The sequence below is a fragment of the Rhipicephalus sanguineus genome, chromosome 9 (assembly GCF_013339695.2).
Source record: "Rhipicephalus sanguineus isolate Rsan-2018 chromosome 9, BIME_Rsan_1.4, whole genome shotgun sequence".
In the NCBI taxonomy this organism is placed as follows: domain Eukaryota; kingdom Metazoa; phylum Arthropoda; class Arachnida; order Ixodida; family Ixodidae; genus Rhipicephalus; species Rhipicephalus sanguineus.
In genome coordinates this window covers 87,030,918-87,046,348 of record NC_051184.2, presented here as the reverse complement: position 1 = coordinate 87,046,348, position 15,431 = coordinate 87,030,918, and the positions used below count along the sequence as shown (strand labels likewise).

The 15,431-nt window shown below is 46.9% G+C and overlaps 1 protein-coding gene across 1 annotated transcript in view; it reads left to right on the top strand.

The window, feature by feature from the left end:
- LOC119405981 (uncharacterized) overlaps nt 1–6,535 on the top strand; it is a 58,198-nt gene extending 51,663 nt beyond the window's left edge. The window contains exons 7-9 of the mRNA XM_049419483.1: nt 4,135–4,208; nt 5,669–5,801; nt 6,301–6,535. Coding sequence (XP_049275440.1) covers nt 4,135–4,208; nt 5,669–5,801; nt 6,301–6,535 — 442 coding nt within the window. The remainder of the gene's footprint in view (nt 1–4,134; nt 4,209–5,668; nt 5,802–6,300) is intronic.
- Nucleotides 6,536–15,431: the final 8,896 nt, after the last annotated feature.

The following is a 15,431-nucleotide window of genomic DNA, read 5'->3' as shown; positions in this document are numbered from 1 at the left end:
CTTCACGAATTCGACATTACCGTCGTTTACAAGTCCGGACGAAAACACTCTGACGCCCACTGCCTGTCTCGTGCCCCCGTCGACGCGCCGCCGCAAGACGACGACGATGACTGCTTCCTCGGAACTATGAGTGCCGACGACTTCGCCGAAAGACAACGGGCCGACGCGGAACTGGGCGGCCTTATTGAGTACCTCGAGTGCAAGACCGCCGTTGTTCCGAGGATATTCAAGCGAGGACTGCCGTCGTTTTTCTTACTGAACGGCGTCCTCCTGAAAAAGAACTTCTCGCCACTGCGAACGGACTACCTTCTTGACGTGCCCTCATCATTGCGACCAGGAGTCCTCCAGGCCCTACACGATGACCCGACGGCTGGACACCTCGGTGTTTCCCGCACGCTCGCCAGAATACAGGAAAAATACTACTGGCCACGCCTTGCTGCCGACGTCGCCCACTACGTCAAGACTTGCCGAGATTGCCAGCGAAGGAAGACACCGCCGACTAAGCCAGCGGGACTTCTGCAGCCAATCGAACCACCGCCCCGGCCGTTCCAGCAAATCGGGATGGACCTACTGGGGCCGTTCCCGACGTCGCCTTCCGGCAACAAGTGGATTGTCGTAGCAACTGACTACCTCACCCGCTACGCCGAGACAAAGGCCTTGCCCAAAGGCAGTGCCTCCGAGATAGCCAAGTTCTTCGTGGAGAACATCGTCTTGCGTCATGGCGCCCCAGAGGTCCTTATTACAGACAGAGGTACCGCCTTTACTGCGGACCTAACTCAGGCGATCTTGAAGTACAGCGAGACGAGCCACCGCCGCATCACCGCCTACCACCCGCAGACCAATGGCCTCACCGAGAGTCTAAATAAAACCATCGCCGACATGCTCGCCATGTACGTCGACGTTGAGCACAAGACGTGGGACGCCGTCCTTCCGTACGTGACCTTCGCTTACAACACGGCCGTCCAAGAAACGACGCAGATGACGCCGTACAAGTTGGTCTACGGAAGGAGCCCGGCGACGACGCTCGACGCCATGTTACCCAACGTCACCGACGAAGAAAATGTCGACGCCGCCGCTTACTTACAACGTGCCGAAGAAGCTCGACAGCTATCCCGCCTGCGCATCAAGACCCAGGAGCACACCGACAGCCGTCGCTATAATCTTCGACGACGCTTCGTGGAGTACCAGCCCGGCGACCGTGTATGGGTCTGGACGCCAATACGACGACGCGGACTGAGCGAGAAGCTTCTTCGACGATACTTCGGACCGTCCAGGGTACTTCGACGTCTCGGCGCACTCGACTACGAGGTTGTGCCCGACGGCATCACGAACTCTCAAAGGCGCCGAACTCGACCCGAGGTCATGCATGTGGTGCGCCTTAAGCCGTACTATGCTCGTTAACGCACCTAAGCACTCTAATGTTTGCTTGCTTTATTAGTTTTCTTTGTTATTGCTTGTACTCATGTTCTGTTGTAAGCATCGGGACGATGCTTTTTCAGAGGGGGGCATTGCCACGTGCGTTTCTTATCACTTTCGCTGTATTCGGTTTTTGCCCACAAAGACTGTCAGCGACGCTCAGCGCAACCCGCGTTTCATTGTTCGAGAAGCTTCTCGATTATTGTAGATCATTTTGTTAAGATTGCGCGCAAGACGCGAACGCTCGAGCTTATTCTAGAGATTGCGCGACAACCAGCGATAACGCTGGAATATTCTGCGGCACATGCATAAATGCCGACGCGCTTCACCGCTTGTCAGTTGATCGACGGACGACGCCCTGTTCGCCGCTATCACTGTACAGCGTGTATTGCTGTAGTTCTCATTTTCCCGGCCACAAGTTCGGCCAAATAAACAGTTTCATTCTGCAAACCCCGACTGCTGCCTTCGTCGATGTCACGACCACGTGACAATATGAATTAACAGCGAAAGGACGAGACCGGGTAATGGCGAACTACAGTATAGCGCCGTCCTTGTATCAAAGGTACCTGAGGGTGTTGTTGTGCCACTTGCTATATGTTCTTTTAGTTCTTGTTGCGTTATTTTATCCTTATTTCACACCTCATATTCATTGCAATGGGCTACCAAAAATTCTGTTATTTTTAATTCATATACATTTCAAGAAATTTACTGCTATCAGCAATCGGACCTCTGTAAAGCCATGCCTCATCGAGCATCAGTCCATTGCATTTTTATGTGTACGGCTACGGTGGTCTTTGGCCACCTCTGGCCATTGCGCCATTAAACATCATATATCATCATACACTATAGTGCCATGGGATAGTGTATTCCATTATTGTGTGTAACACTAAAAAGATGGGAGCGAAATCTCGGCCATCATAATCTTTGTGAAGTCACGTGAAGTGTCGCGATTGGAAGCGCATGCATCCGACGGCGATCCTTGAAGTTCAATGGATGCCCTCCCGCTATCTTACTAGTGTAGTTGGTGTGATCTGCACAGGGCAGACACGATACATTGAAATGTAAAAGAGAGCCGCATCACGGAGAGAAAAAGAAACAACTTTATTAATTCCATCTTAAAAAGAAAGGGGCTGCGAGAAGCCGAGGCAGGTTATCCTACTCGCGGTAGGCCTCGTCTACTACCTCGCCCCAACTAAGGATAGCCTCGTCAAGTTCGGCGTTGTTGCTGCGCATGGAAGACGCCCACAGCTCCCGACTACAGTGAAACCCCGGTGATACGAATCTCACAGAACCACCAAAAATATTCGTATCATCCGAAATTCGTATCACGAGAAAGCATGGAAAATTAGCATGCGACACAAGTCTGTCCTTTTAGACAAAAGGAAGCTGGCGTACATTTTCATTTATTGTTTTTCAGGGCCGCAGCAACGTCAGGAAGAACCCTGAATGATTGTCAGTTAAGTTTTTAGATGTCGGAAATCATACCAGCGCTCGTAAATATACGGCCCGTACAACACCCGTATTTAATTAGTGAACCAGGTGCATTGTGACCCGCGACAATAGTAGCCCCTTCCAAATTTTAGTACGCTTTTTTGCATAACAACAGAGCACGGCAGCGAAAGTAACGAAAGAAGCGCTTTGACGCGATGGATCAAGGCCACAAATTTACAGAACCACGGTCCTGTGCAATGATTTTGTTTTTGCGGAGGTGTTGCGGATGTTTTTTGCGAGAATTACGACCGTGGCAGCCCAAGTGCGACCTCAACGGTCGCGCACGTTGACGTTATGAGGCCTGACTCCTTCGCCAAGACCATCCTCGCCTTCTTTCGGTCCTCGTCCACCTTTCATATCATGTCTTCATGTCTGATACACGAAGCAGGCACGTGTAAACACAGTACAACGACAGCAGCCCGCGTCGACGCGTTAGAAAAAAAAAAGCATGGCCCTAATGTCCTCTGTAATCTAAACGCGAAGGCACACGGAGGCGCATAAGAGCCTCAAAGATTTGCGCACGCAATGTCGGAAGCCGTGACGTGTCTCTGAAGGTTTATTCTGACCGTAAGAAAAGTGTTCTTCTTACACCGTGATTCTGACAATTGGGCGGTACCAAATTGCCAATTCTGGCAATTTGACAGCACCTCTTCGTACCTGGGCGGTAGCGTACGTTCGTATCAAACGTCGCTGGGTGAAAATCTGTTCGCAACAACCGTACTCCATTACACTGCAGGCGAATGGGCCTTGGCCGGGACCAACGAAAAATTCGTATCACCCCGTAATTCGTATGAGCTGTGATCGTATCACCAAGGTTTCACTGTACTTAAATCACTACGAAGGTTACGAGGTAGGGGAGCGATTGATGTGGCTTAACGCTCTGCTAGCAGGACAGGTTCTTGCAGGCCAATCGTAAGTGAGGTCTCATGCGCGTTTTCGGTCATGATACATATCGTTTTCAATGTGCAATTTTTAGCGTTTATAAGGAAGCTTAATATGTTTGCACCGTAAATAATTTCTTCGATGCTTCACAGGAAAGCCCACCAGGCAATGCGGTGATATTTTTGCACAAGCTCTGTTGACACTGCAATTTAGACTAGTTGTAATCACGCTCGACTGTAAATTTTTCCGTGGCGTTAGCGCTTTGCCTTCTTTACTACCAGAGTTTCGTGACCCTGTTATCTTTGACGCGGCACCACTCAAGACGAAAATATTTTCTCTCTGTAGGATTCCTGACGTAAACATCAATGCACAACGGAACGCTACTAACTATCAGGACGACGGCGAAGCCTCCCACTGTGGTATGTGCAGAAACGTTTCCGCTAACATTATAACACATGCGTCACCCTGCACGTCATCGAAGAAGCCACTTTGACAGCGTTATAAGTTTATTGGCAGGAACAAACATCTATATATGGGATGCGCATCCATATGTTTGCATTTTTTACTATTGTTGGACAAAATGATTGCACAATAGTGACTTGCTGCCGGAATTTTGCTGAACCACTCCGTATGTAATACCAATAATTTCATCTGTTCTGAGTATAGTGTTTAAAAATATACAGAGCCCATATATTCTTCGCATATATGTCGTAGACTTTTACAGTAAACTCACAGGTGCTTATGGAGTGGTTGGAAAGGCGTACGGTACGTTTATGTACATATTTTGTGAATGAAGGCGTAATAGAAATATAAAAAGCCTGCACTGCAACTTCAAAGCAATCAAGGGAATATACCAAAGATACTAAGAAAGTGATTTCATTTCATTTCATTTTATTACCTTAAAAGCCCAACATGGGCATTACATAAGGGGTGTGTTTACATACGTTCATAGTACAATAGTTGGAAATAACATGTGTATAAGCATTATTAAACACGGCATGAGTAATATGGGTACATGGTTCTGCAATGTATACAAGCAGCCGGAGCCCCGCCACGGTGGTCTAGTGGTTATGGTGCTCGACTGCTGACCCGTAGGTCGCGGGATCGACTCCCGGCCGCGGCGGCTGCATTTTCGATGGAGGCGGAAATGCCTGAGGCCCGTGTACTTAGATTTAGGTGCACGTTAAAGAACCTCAGGTGGTCGAAATTTCCGGAGCCCTCCATTACGGCGTCTCTCATAATCATATCGTGGTTTTGGGACGTTAAATCCCAGATATTATTATTACAAGCAGCCGGAATGATGAAAATGACATCCATTAGTCTTTATTCTGCAAAATGATCGCATATTTTTTGTATAAATGCGGGTGCGCTGGTTAGGGCGGCGATTTCGTGGGGCAGGCTGTTCCAATCTGTGGATGTGCGGAAAAAGAAAGAACCTGAAAAAGTAGCAGTATCAGTACGGGGGGCGGCCCACTTGGCTAATGTGCCGAGTTCGATGTGACGTTCGGCCAGCGGGAATAATGTACGGGGGTTGATTAAGCGAACAATGATAGAACTTATGAAAAAGAGATAGGGATGATACACGGTGACGAGTAGCAAGGGTCGGCAGTCTTAATTCATTTCGCAAAGACGACGATATTGTGCGAGCTCCCATACCTCGCGCTCGACATTTTCGTTGACAACAATTACTGGTTTCTGGCCCCATCTATAGCATGTTTTAAAAACACGTGCACTTTGGGCTGGCGGCATCGCCATTGGGTTCCCTTATCTCTACGACTCAGTCCTCTGGATAATTCCCACTTTGCGATTTTATCCCTGTTAGTGTTCTGACTTCGGGGATCATTGTCGCACAGTGACCAACCGCTACCGTTGCTTTCAGAGCGTACGCAGATGGCCGGAAGCAAGACCTCTCCGCATCATCCAATGTCCAGCAGCTACTCCTGCGATGAAGCAGTCCCCAGCACAAGCCATGCGGTCTTGGAGGCAGCTGCATCCGCGGGGAACAACGCCAGGTATACGGGCTACATACGAAGCGTTATTTCCAATGAAGCTACTCAAATAGCAGGGAGCTCATGTCATATTTGGTACAATTATGCTTCCACCGACGAACTTGCTGCGTGTCTACAGCATTTCCTGCCGCAGACACGCAGCTCGCTTCTTTAATCTTTGTCCATGCGTTCGTGCTATGAAAGTCGGCCGGAGGGTTTCTTCCTTGCTTAAGCAGCGATCGTTCGGAGCCCTCACACTCCTTCATTCGAGCATAGAACACACTAAGTTATCGATTTTGACATTATTCGGAACATTACGGCGACTGTAAACATCCGCCGAGAGGATGGAAACTAAACGGAAGGCCGGAAGGTTGGCCGAAAAGCTTCCGTTCGCTGCCCTGCTCTGGGAGATTAGGGAAGGGGAATAGAAATATGAGAGAGAGTGAGGATGTAAGAGAAGTCTTCCTATAAATGCTGTCGCAATAAACATTTTTTTACATATTTCTTATTTGTTCTTTCGCAGCCAGCCTCGAGAAAGCGCTGAAACATCGAACCAACCCCAAAGAAACCCGCTCGAGAACATAACCTGGGTATGCCCTTTCTGCGCGGAGAAATTTAACTATTCCACCGACCTCATCAAGCATTGGGACCACACCATGGTCAATGGAAAACATCTGTGCCGTTCATGCGGAGAGTTGTTCATGCGGCCTTCCGATTTCAAAAGCCATTACGTAAATCACACCTGCAAAAAGCCTTAGGCGTGTGATGTGTGCGGTCTCAAATTTTCCCTCCAGGACCACCTGAACAGACAAGAAATAACGCATACGGGCGCAAGGCCGTGTTGCTGCCAGCAATGCGGGGCTGAATACGAGCATAGTCAAAGCCTCGAAAATCACGTCAAGCAAGAACACTCATGACCTGACGCAACTGCCGCGGAAGACTCTCCCGGCGACGTAATCTCTCAATTTATTAGTGCTTGCGAGCTTGGCTGAGTGCTTTGAACTGACTACTAACATCCTGACAAACACGCGTGGGCTAATTTTTATTCCTTAAGACCGCGTCTCAAATACGGTGGGAAAAAATTGGGGAGGGTCGAAGCATGCAGTGAAGCGTGTTTCAGCTCCACTAACCTGAAACTTGTGGAGGGACGAAGCCTGCAGTAGGCGCTTGTGTTTCCAACAGCCAAATCACTGCTAATGGGCAATGAGAGACGGAAGAAAGATTAGACGCAGAGACACCTACTACGCTTTTAGTTAACGTTCACACTGCCAAGCGTTCAAGTTCAATTAAAATCTTCCACCGGCACTACATTTCAGGTCAAGATCCAGTGCCACGGGGTGGCCGGTGAGCCTACGGTGAACGGCTGTGCAGGTGGAGCAGTCGGTTTTTTTCAATAAAGAAACTCGCTAGCAGTTGCTGCCTTCGTCGCCGTTGTCTCTAGCGGGCGAGGGCGCGTTCTCGTTACTTGCGAGCTGGTAGTTCAGCGTTCATCGCAGAAAGAGCGTTTACATAGTCAACGCGCGCCGGTTGCTCTCTCTCGCCACACGGCGAGCGCCGAGGCCATGGTGCCCTCTCTTGCGCTCAAGCAAAAACACAGGACACGACGATGCACGCCGCGACAGCAAACGACGATGCCCGTCAACACGCCGAGATCCAAAGGTGCTTCAACCCTACAATATTTACACTAGTTATCCCAATAAATAAACTAAGGCTCTGTAGTTGGTCTCCTTGCGATACAAACTTCGTCTTCCATATTTAGCGATTCTTAAACTGAGTGTTATATGAAATTTACAGGAACCATGTATTACTCATGATACTTTTTATTTAAACTTGAATATTTAAACTTTTATTTATACTGTGAATTCCAACACATCTCTTCACATATGATCGCTGCACTGATATGCAACCACCACTTGTAGTTTCGTAGTTACGGTATTTAACTGCGGAGATCGACGTCGCGGGTTCGATTCCAGTTGTACTGTCTGTATCCAATGGGGACAACAGTCCCATGCGCAAGTGTACGTATATTTGCGTCCTTAATAAACGGTCAGCATTGGGGTGAAGTCCTCCTATACTTCGTGCATAATAAAACGATTTCTTTCTGCGCTTGACATTTGACAACTTGATAAAAGTCCTAAAACCTGCTCGTCGTCACATGTTTTCTTTGTCTGCGGTTTCACGACTAACCCGTTCGAAAAGTGATGGAAACTAAGCTAACAGAATATTGCGACGAAAATAAGTCGTCTTACGACATGCGTGGTAATAGCGTAACCTCACAGCAGTATTGCTGTCAAATTGAAAAAGCTAGCAACTTCCCTGGGCATTAAGGCTCGCACGTGTTACGCTCACTTTGAACCTCCATGGGAGCGCATTCTGTGAGTCTTTGAAATCGCCGTAGAGTAAGCGAATAAATGAGCGGACCCACAAGTATTTTTTTCCTGAATAAGAGGGTTGCGTTTGAAAGTATGCTTGATAAAAATCGAAATGCAATTTTTGAAATCTTGCGTCCAAATGCAAGATTTCTGTATTTATTTAGCAGTGGCATCACCAAAATTATCGGATGAAAATTGCAGCCGAGCACGCGGGCATATTATCGCGTAGTGCCACTGATTTCATTCACATTGTGTGACGTTGAACTTTAGAAGTAATTATCGTCGATTGCGTGTACTTTACTGACCGTCTTAATATTGCCACACTGAGAACAGTTCCTCCTGGTACACACACACACACGCATATATATATATATATATATATATATATATATATATATATATATATGTGTGTGTGTGTGTGTGTGTGTGTCTGTCTGTCGGGACTTTGTGCTCTCCTGGCCCTTTCGTTAATGGGACGAATACGAAAATTGGTATGGCACAACATGACTGCACGACGAACAAAAACGATAGGTCATAACATAAAAACCATGACATGCATGTCATGAACGACATGATTTCCATGCCAGGGTCTTCGTGCTCTTGCGGCGGCTTTGTTAAGTTTTATTATTACTATATATTAATTACTATATTATTAATATAATTACTATACAAATATATTATTACGGCGTGACAAGACTGCATGACAAACATAAGTGGCAGGTTCTATCTTTCAAATCATGACACGCATGTCATCTGCACCATGACTTACATGACATGATCTCGGGGCGCTCGCGGCCGTTTAATTATATGGATATATACCAAAATTGGCACGGAGAAGCATTTCTGTATGGTAAACATAAATCACAGGTGGTAACATGAAAATCATGGCATGCATGCCATGTACGCCATGCGATACATGCCCCACTCATGGTGCGCTTGCGGCCATTTCGCTAACTTGACATGTACCAAATGTGGTATTGCGTGACGTGGCTGTATGAAAAAGATACGAACTTGCGCCTTAAAAAACAAGGAATGCTCACCGTAGAAACGAATAACGCGCACAATGCAACGATATCCGCGAGCATGGTCGTCAGTCGTCGATAATCTGATCGTCAGGGATACATCGGCATTTATACACGCGTCATCGAAGATTACAGCCTTATAGCTAGTGATTTCAATACTTCCGAAAAAGCCATTTCGCTCGCTTCGCGTGTGGAATCTCCTCAGAACTTTCTAAAAGAGGCATTAACGTTGCATTCATTCTGGCGTGGCCACAGACCAATGTTGTCTTTGACAGTAAAGCCGCTGAGATGGAAGTAAGGAAGCGCCCGCGTGGCGGTACTCCATCATTCATGTAATGGTTTTCGCAGTTGCCGTGCAAATATAAAAGCGGCAGTTAATCCCCGATGTGAAGGTGATCGCATGCAGTACCACGGCCGCTACATAAAAAAAAAACAGGTGCGGCCTGCTGCGTGGCGCCGAAACGGCGTCCGGGTCCTAGTTCTCCTTGCGCCCGCTCTGGCGCCACCACAACGGTCCAGCTGTTCACGAAGAAGCGCTTCGACAGCCGCGTTTGTACGCACGACACTTACTCCAATCAGGCCGTAGATAAAGCGTTTTATAGTTGCACATTACAGGTCGAATAGTGAAGTCGTTATTAGAACTGCCGATTACACCACATATATGAACAGTTTGCCCTGGAGTACCAATGTTTTGTAGAGTGGGCCTCAATACTCTCCATGAATGCTGCCCGTTTGACTCAACTGAAATGAAGAGTGTCACTCAGTCACTGATCCCGTTAATGGACAGGCAGTCGCCGGGAAAGTTCCAAGGGCGGACTTATCGGCCCACCGAAACGCACCACGAAAAAACACACAATTTAAATGTAGGTCCTTTTAGTGCGCCAACTAATGCCGGTTGTGGTCCAAGCAAGAGTTAGAGCCAAGAGTTGACAACACAAACAAAATATATTCTGAGTTAAGGCAGTACAAGCACCACGCAAACATCCACACTCGGCAGGTATCAATTACAACTTACAACATCACTTAGATGGTGTTTAAAACAACGGGAACAAACTTACCGTGCTACAAATGCACTCTCATCCATCAGAAACTATCGAAGAACACTTAAAGGCCTTGAATATTCACCAAACGTGTGCAGCCCACAATTCTTTGAACGTTCCTCGTATATTTCTCTTCCATGAAACAGTCAAACAATATCCAGCTCCGGTCACCGTCATTCGGCGACACTCTTCTAAACAGTGCTCCCACGGTGTCATCGCTCGATTATCCAAGATCAACTGACCGCACTACACGACTCACACGACCAACATAATTTCTCCGCCGACTTCATCCTACCGTCGCTACCGTCCTACCTTCCGTCGTCTTTCGTTTGGATCCTTCCCGGTTTCGCGAACACTCCAAGTGATTGTTCGCCTCGTAGCACGTAGCGCAGCGAAAGCTAGGGGAAAGGGATTCGTCTCGCCGGTTCGTCTGCGGAATCGGTCGGTTCCACTTTGATTTCTTGAATTCTCCCGATCTGCGTGGCTGTTAGGCTGTCGCGACCGCGACGGCGTTCTCGGTGGAGAGGGTAGGGGTTCGCCCCGGGCGCCTTTTGATGCTTGTCTTTTTTGTTTCGTTGCGCGCACCCGTTGGGGGTAGCAGTCAGCGCAGTGGCATGATGCTGTAGTCAGGATGCGGCGGCGCGCGGCTGTTTTAGCGCTCGTTTGAGGCAGAAAGAAGTGCTCTTTTACGAATATTACGCTTCCCGACACTGTAGATCGCACGGGAATACGTGGTACTTCACAGTAGCGTCTTTTTACACGTTCGAGTTGCACTGCGGCACACAACAGGTTCGCGTCATTCATCCGCTAAAAAAACGTCTGCCACACACGCGCACACCAAAAAACCGTACTCATGCGCAGGAAACATGAGGCAAGCTGCTCGCACGCGCGGTCACACACAAGAAAGACACGAGAAAGCACACGGACACGCATAAATACTGAGGCGACCACATAGTAACACGGACCAGCGTCTGCCTTGCGGACCGCGCTTGTGGCGCCCTCACCCAAAACAGCTGCCGCTCAGCCGACCCGCGCTCGCCCATTGACGGCGACGCGACGCAGCAGGCCGCACCTGTTTTTTTTTATGTAGCGGCCGTGGCAGTACAGTGACGGCGCGGCAGCGACGGCAACCTGACCGCACGCAGCTCGTGGTTTCATAAAGCTGATATCATGATTAAGATTAACGTAATGAGTTAGTGAGAGTTTATTATTTTTCGTATGAATTTTTCACCGAGCCAGACAGATCTCTGTCGAATATGTTCACAATTGAACTTGATTATATAACTTGCGAATTGATGACCTGCGTCTAGGCCGCACCGGGTGCAGTACAGAGGCTCTATCTCTCGGTAGCTTCGCGAGCTCGTTGGATCGTCTAACGTTGGGCCTGGAGATCTGAGCTAGTCAGTGCGGCTCTCCACTGCACACCTAATTTGTCCTACGCGACTGCCATTATATGCTGAAGTATTTCGCGATCCCATAGAATATGCTCTAGAGTGGCTTTTCTATCATGGCATAATTTACGTTTCACCTCACGATATAATTCTGGGAACATGCGGTTGTTCCAGATTCGTGCAAGTCCCGGTTTGAACGCGCCCGCAGTCAGCCGCTTGAGACCTGTCAAATTTTGGGCTAATAGATAAATATGTACACCTTGACTTCTTGTAGGAATGTGTAATATAACTGAATGAGAAAGGCCTAGTGCCATCCTTCCGATCCATCTCCTTCTCTGTCAGAGCCCCCCGCAGTCGGACGTGGTTAAGGAATCCTCGCGGAACACGACGGGCAGGCTCACCAAAGTTTGCTAAAAGAATTGCGTTCGTACGATGCCAAATGGCTGTTGTAGACCACGCAACAGAAAATATTATTTACAAAATCACTGCTGTGAAATAGTGTTGTTTTATGCGAATAGCATAAACTTGACTCAACGATGCTCGATCAGCGCTGTGAAAACAAAGCGGCTTAGCGCACGAAGAAAAATCTCGAGGAATCCATCACCGTCGGGGAAACGCGCAGAGCGTCTGAATATATTTGCGTGCAAGCGAGATATCACTTACAGGTGAGCCGTTTCACTTGATGACACATGCGCATTTAGCGTTGTTGTTAGAGCGTCGAGCTTGAATACCACCGTCACCGCTTTAAATCCTGACGTATCATTAGTGTTGATATTTTCATTGTTTATTGTTTATGTGATGTATACTATATGCGCTGCACGGTCGTCTACTGAGTGAGCTCGCGTACTGAGATTTAAGTGTAGGTGGGTGGGGCCGAGTCCCAGCGAATTGGATTATCCAGCTATCCGGAATACGTGGTGCTATATATCTAAATTTTTTTATTCCGATAACAATTATATGGCAACTTTTGGCGGGTTGTCGCCGTCCGCTGTCGTGTTCCGTATGAAATGCAAATCGATAACATCGCCCTGCGCATCGTATGTTCTTCACGCCAGTATTTTTTTTTTCACATTTACTAGCCAGCACAGGGTCCTCCAGTTTTAATAGCGGAGCTACTTGTGCCGGCCGTAAAAACTCTGGTGTCCTCTGAAAGCCACAGGCTTGTATGCGCCGCAGGGATTGGGCAAGCCCCATTACCGAGTACAGCAGGCGCGAGCGTTAAACGGAAACTATGCTTTTGCGAAGTGGAGCATGTGAAACACGAGACAGAGATAAAGAGAGAGGAATAAAGAGATAGAAAGAGAAAGAAAAAAATAGAGGGGGAGAGAATGAGAGAGAATGTGAGAGAAAAAGAGAGAGAAAGAAAGCCATAGAAAGAAGTAGAAAATAGAGAGATATAAAGGCAATAAAAACGTAAAAAAATAGAAAGAGAGAAAAACAGGAAGTAACAGACACGAAAAAGAGATAGCAAAAAAAAAAGGAAGCACGACCGAAAGAAATAGAAATAAAGATGGAAAGAGCGATAAACAGAAAGAAATAGGTACAGAAAGAAAGAAAGAAAGAAAGAAAGAAAGAAAGAAAGAAAGAAGGAAAGAAAGGAAGAAAGAGAGAAAGAAAGAAAGAAAGAAAGAAAGAAAGAGAAAGAAAGAAAGAAGGAAGGAAAGAAAGAAAGAAAGAAAGAAAGAACACATACAAAATTGATTCAAGAAACAGAGATAAAGGAATAGAAAAAAGAAAGAAAAAAGATAAGAAAAACGAGGAAGGCCACCCAGCTCCGCTCTTCCTTCAGGCTTGGCGCCACGAGTGCGAAGTTGCTATAATTTTTCGGTATGCGTGATATGAGAATAAACGACTGTGTAACGGCAATTTTCTTGGGCTTTTCCATGATAATAATGGGCCGCATAATTACCGACCAGGATATCATTATCGACTCTATGTGAGAAACCAGCTGCTGTATGTTATTCACTGCTGATGATCTGTAGGGATAGGTGCGGCTGATCCTTTTAAGTCTGCCGGCGAAACGACTAAGCAGGCTTAGGTTGTTAACGGCGTGCCCCAAGATGTCGCTAGAGTTTCTTTGTCACCGAACTTGGCTGCATGACAGATATTCAGCGTGAAATGTCATGCGATCTTTTCCGCTTTTTAAGGTGTGTCGTTAGGAGACATAAGCCATTGGTCTCATTCCACAAGTTTACCCGATCGCCATTTTTGGCCACGCTAAAGCACCCAGAAATATTGGGGGAAGGTTTGAGATGATGCCAAAGCGTATGAGGTGGTCTTTTAGCAGGGCGTTTGTGTACTTTTCGAGAAATCATTGTCTGCATTGGCAGTTTTATGGCCACAACGTTGGCGTTAGCATCGCGGATTCAACTGTCAGGGACAGCCCACTTTTCCATAGCAGAGCACATGTATACTGCTCTAAATCGTCTTTATTTTCTCCGAACAATGCAACAATTGATAGTTGGAATTTTTTTCAGTCAGGAATGTTGTGTTTAAAAAGGGACAACTGCATATAGGTGTCCCAAAGTCTATGAGAAAGTACAATATATTGCTTCCATTCTGGAGCGCAGTTAATAAGCGCCCGATCTGCCTCTTTCGCGGCGTTGTTGACGGTGGCCTGACCGAGCGAACATTCTTTTGTCAAAGGACGACAGGGCGCCAACGCACCAGCCACTTCACAGCGTTCATTTCACAAATGACCAACGTAGTGAGGGAACTGCTGCTCCAATTGCTCCAAACTACTCGAAAAGAAAAATTCTGCTACATGCCACTCCAAACGACGATTTTTCTTAACAACTGCTCCGGACCTGCTCCGAAACGGCACTGTGAAAATAAAGACGAAGAACTTTAAGCATCTGGCCAGGTGAAAAGCCCTAAGGAAAGTAAAAAACAATCTGTATACCATCACTAGTCTGTAGCTTTATTATGCAACAGGAACTGGCGTATGAAGCACGTAGCTCATCTGGCTGGTTTTTTTTGTTTTTTTTTTTTGTTCCTTCTCGTCAACTTGACATGCAGGCCATTCTGGTGAAATATGGAAATGACCGACATGGCTGTCATCTCATACCAATTATATATGTCATCAATTACCAATTACAGTTATTGCTGACTGGGTTTAATTCTATAATGTGGTACTCAGCTTTATGGACTTGATCTCATTTCTGCCGCAAATACTAGTATTTTAAATATATAGCTTATTTCACGACACGTTCGATAACCAAGCATCTCATTAGTGTTTTTTTAATTTACGTTGATTGTGAAATTTCTTTTATAATTATTTATGAGACACTTTGGAAGTGCTTCGAACTTCAGGAGTTGTATGCAATAATTTGCCATCTCTTCTTAAAGCACCAATAGCTGCTTCAAATTAGCATTTTTTTCCTGCTCCAAAACGCTCATGGCTGCTCCAAAACTGTATTTTTGTGCTCTGAAATCTGCTCCACAAAGTGAAAAATCACTTCTATCACTGCCAACGTAACCAGTGGACGTGCTTCGTCTGCCGTAGTTGCCTAGCGAATTGGCCGAGCAGACGCTGAGTGGCACCGACGTGAAGTTACAAAGTTCGCGGCGCTGCCAAGCGGATCCTGTCGTTCGCGCCGCCGAAGCAGAAATTCATCGCCGCCTTCGGAACACACATGAATCTCTCTCTCATATTCCATGGCTTTTATATCGCAAAATACAAAAAATTACACACATAACCCCGTATAGGGAACCCTGAGTAGCATGCGAAGCAGCTCATGGGTCGACTTAAAGTTCCGTAAAGAGTTGCCGTTAAAGACATCCGTGCCGGGTTGCAGCAGTTGCTTCAAGCGTTTCACTGCCTTCGCCG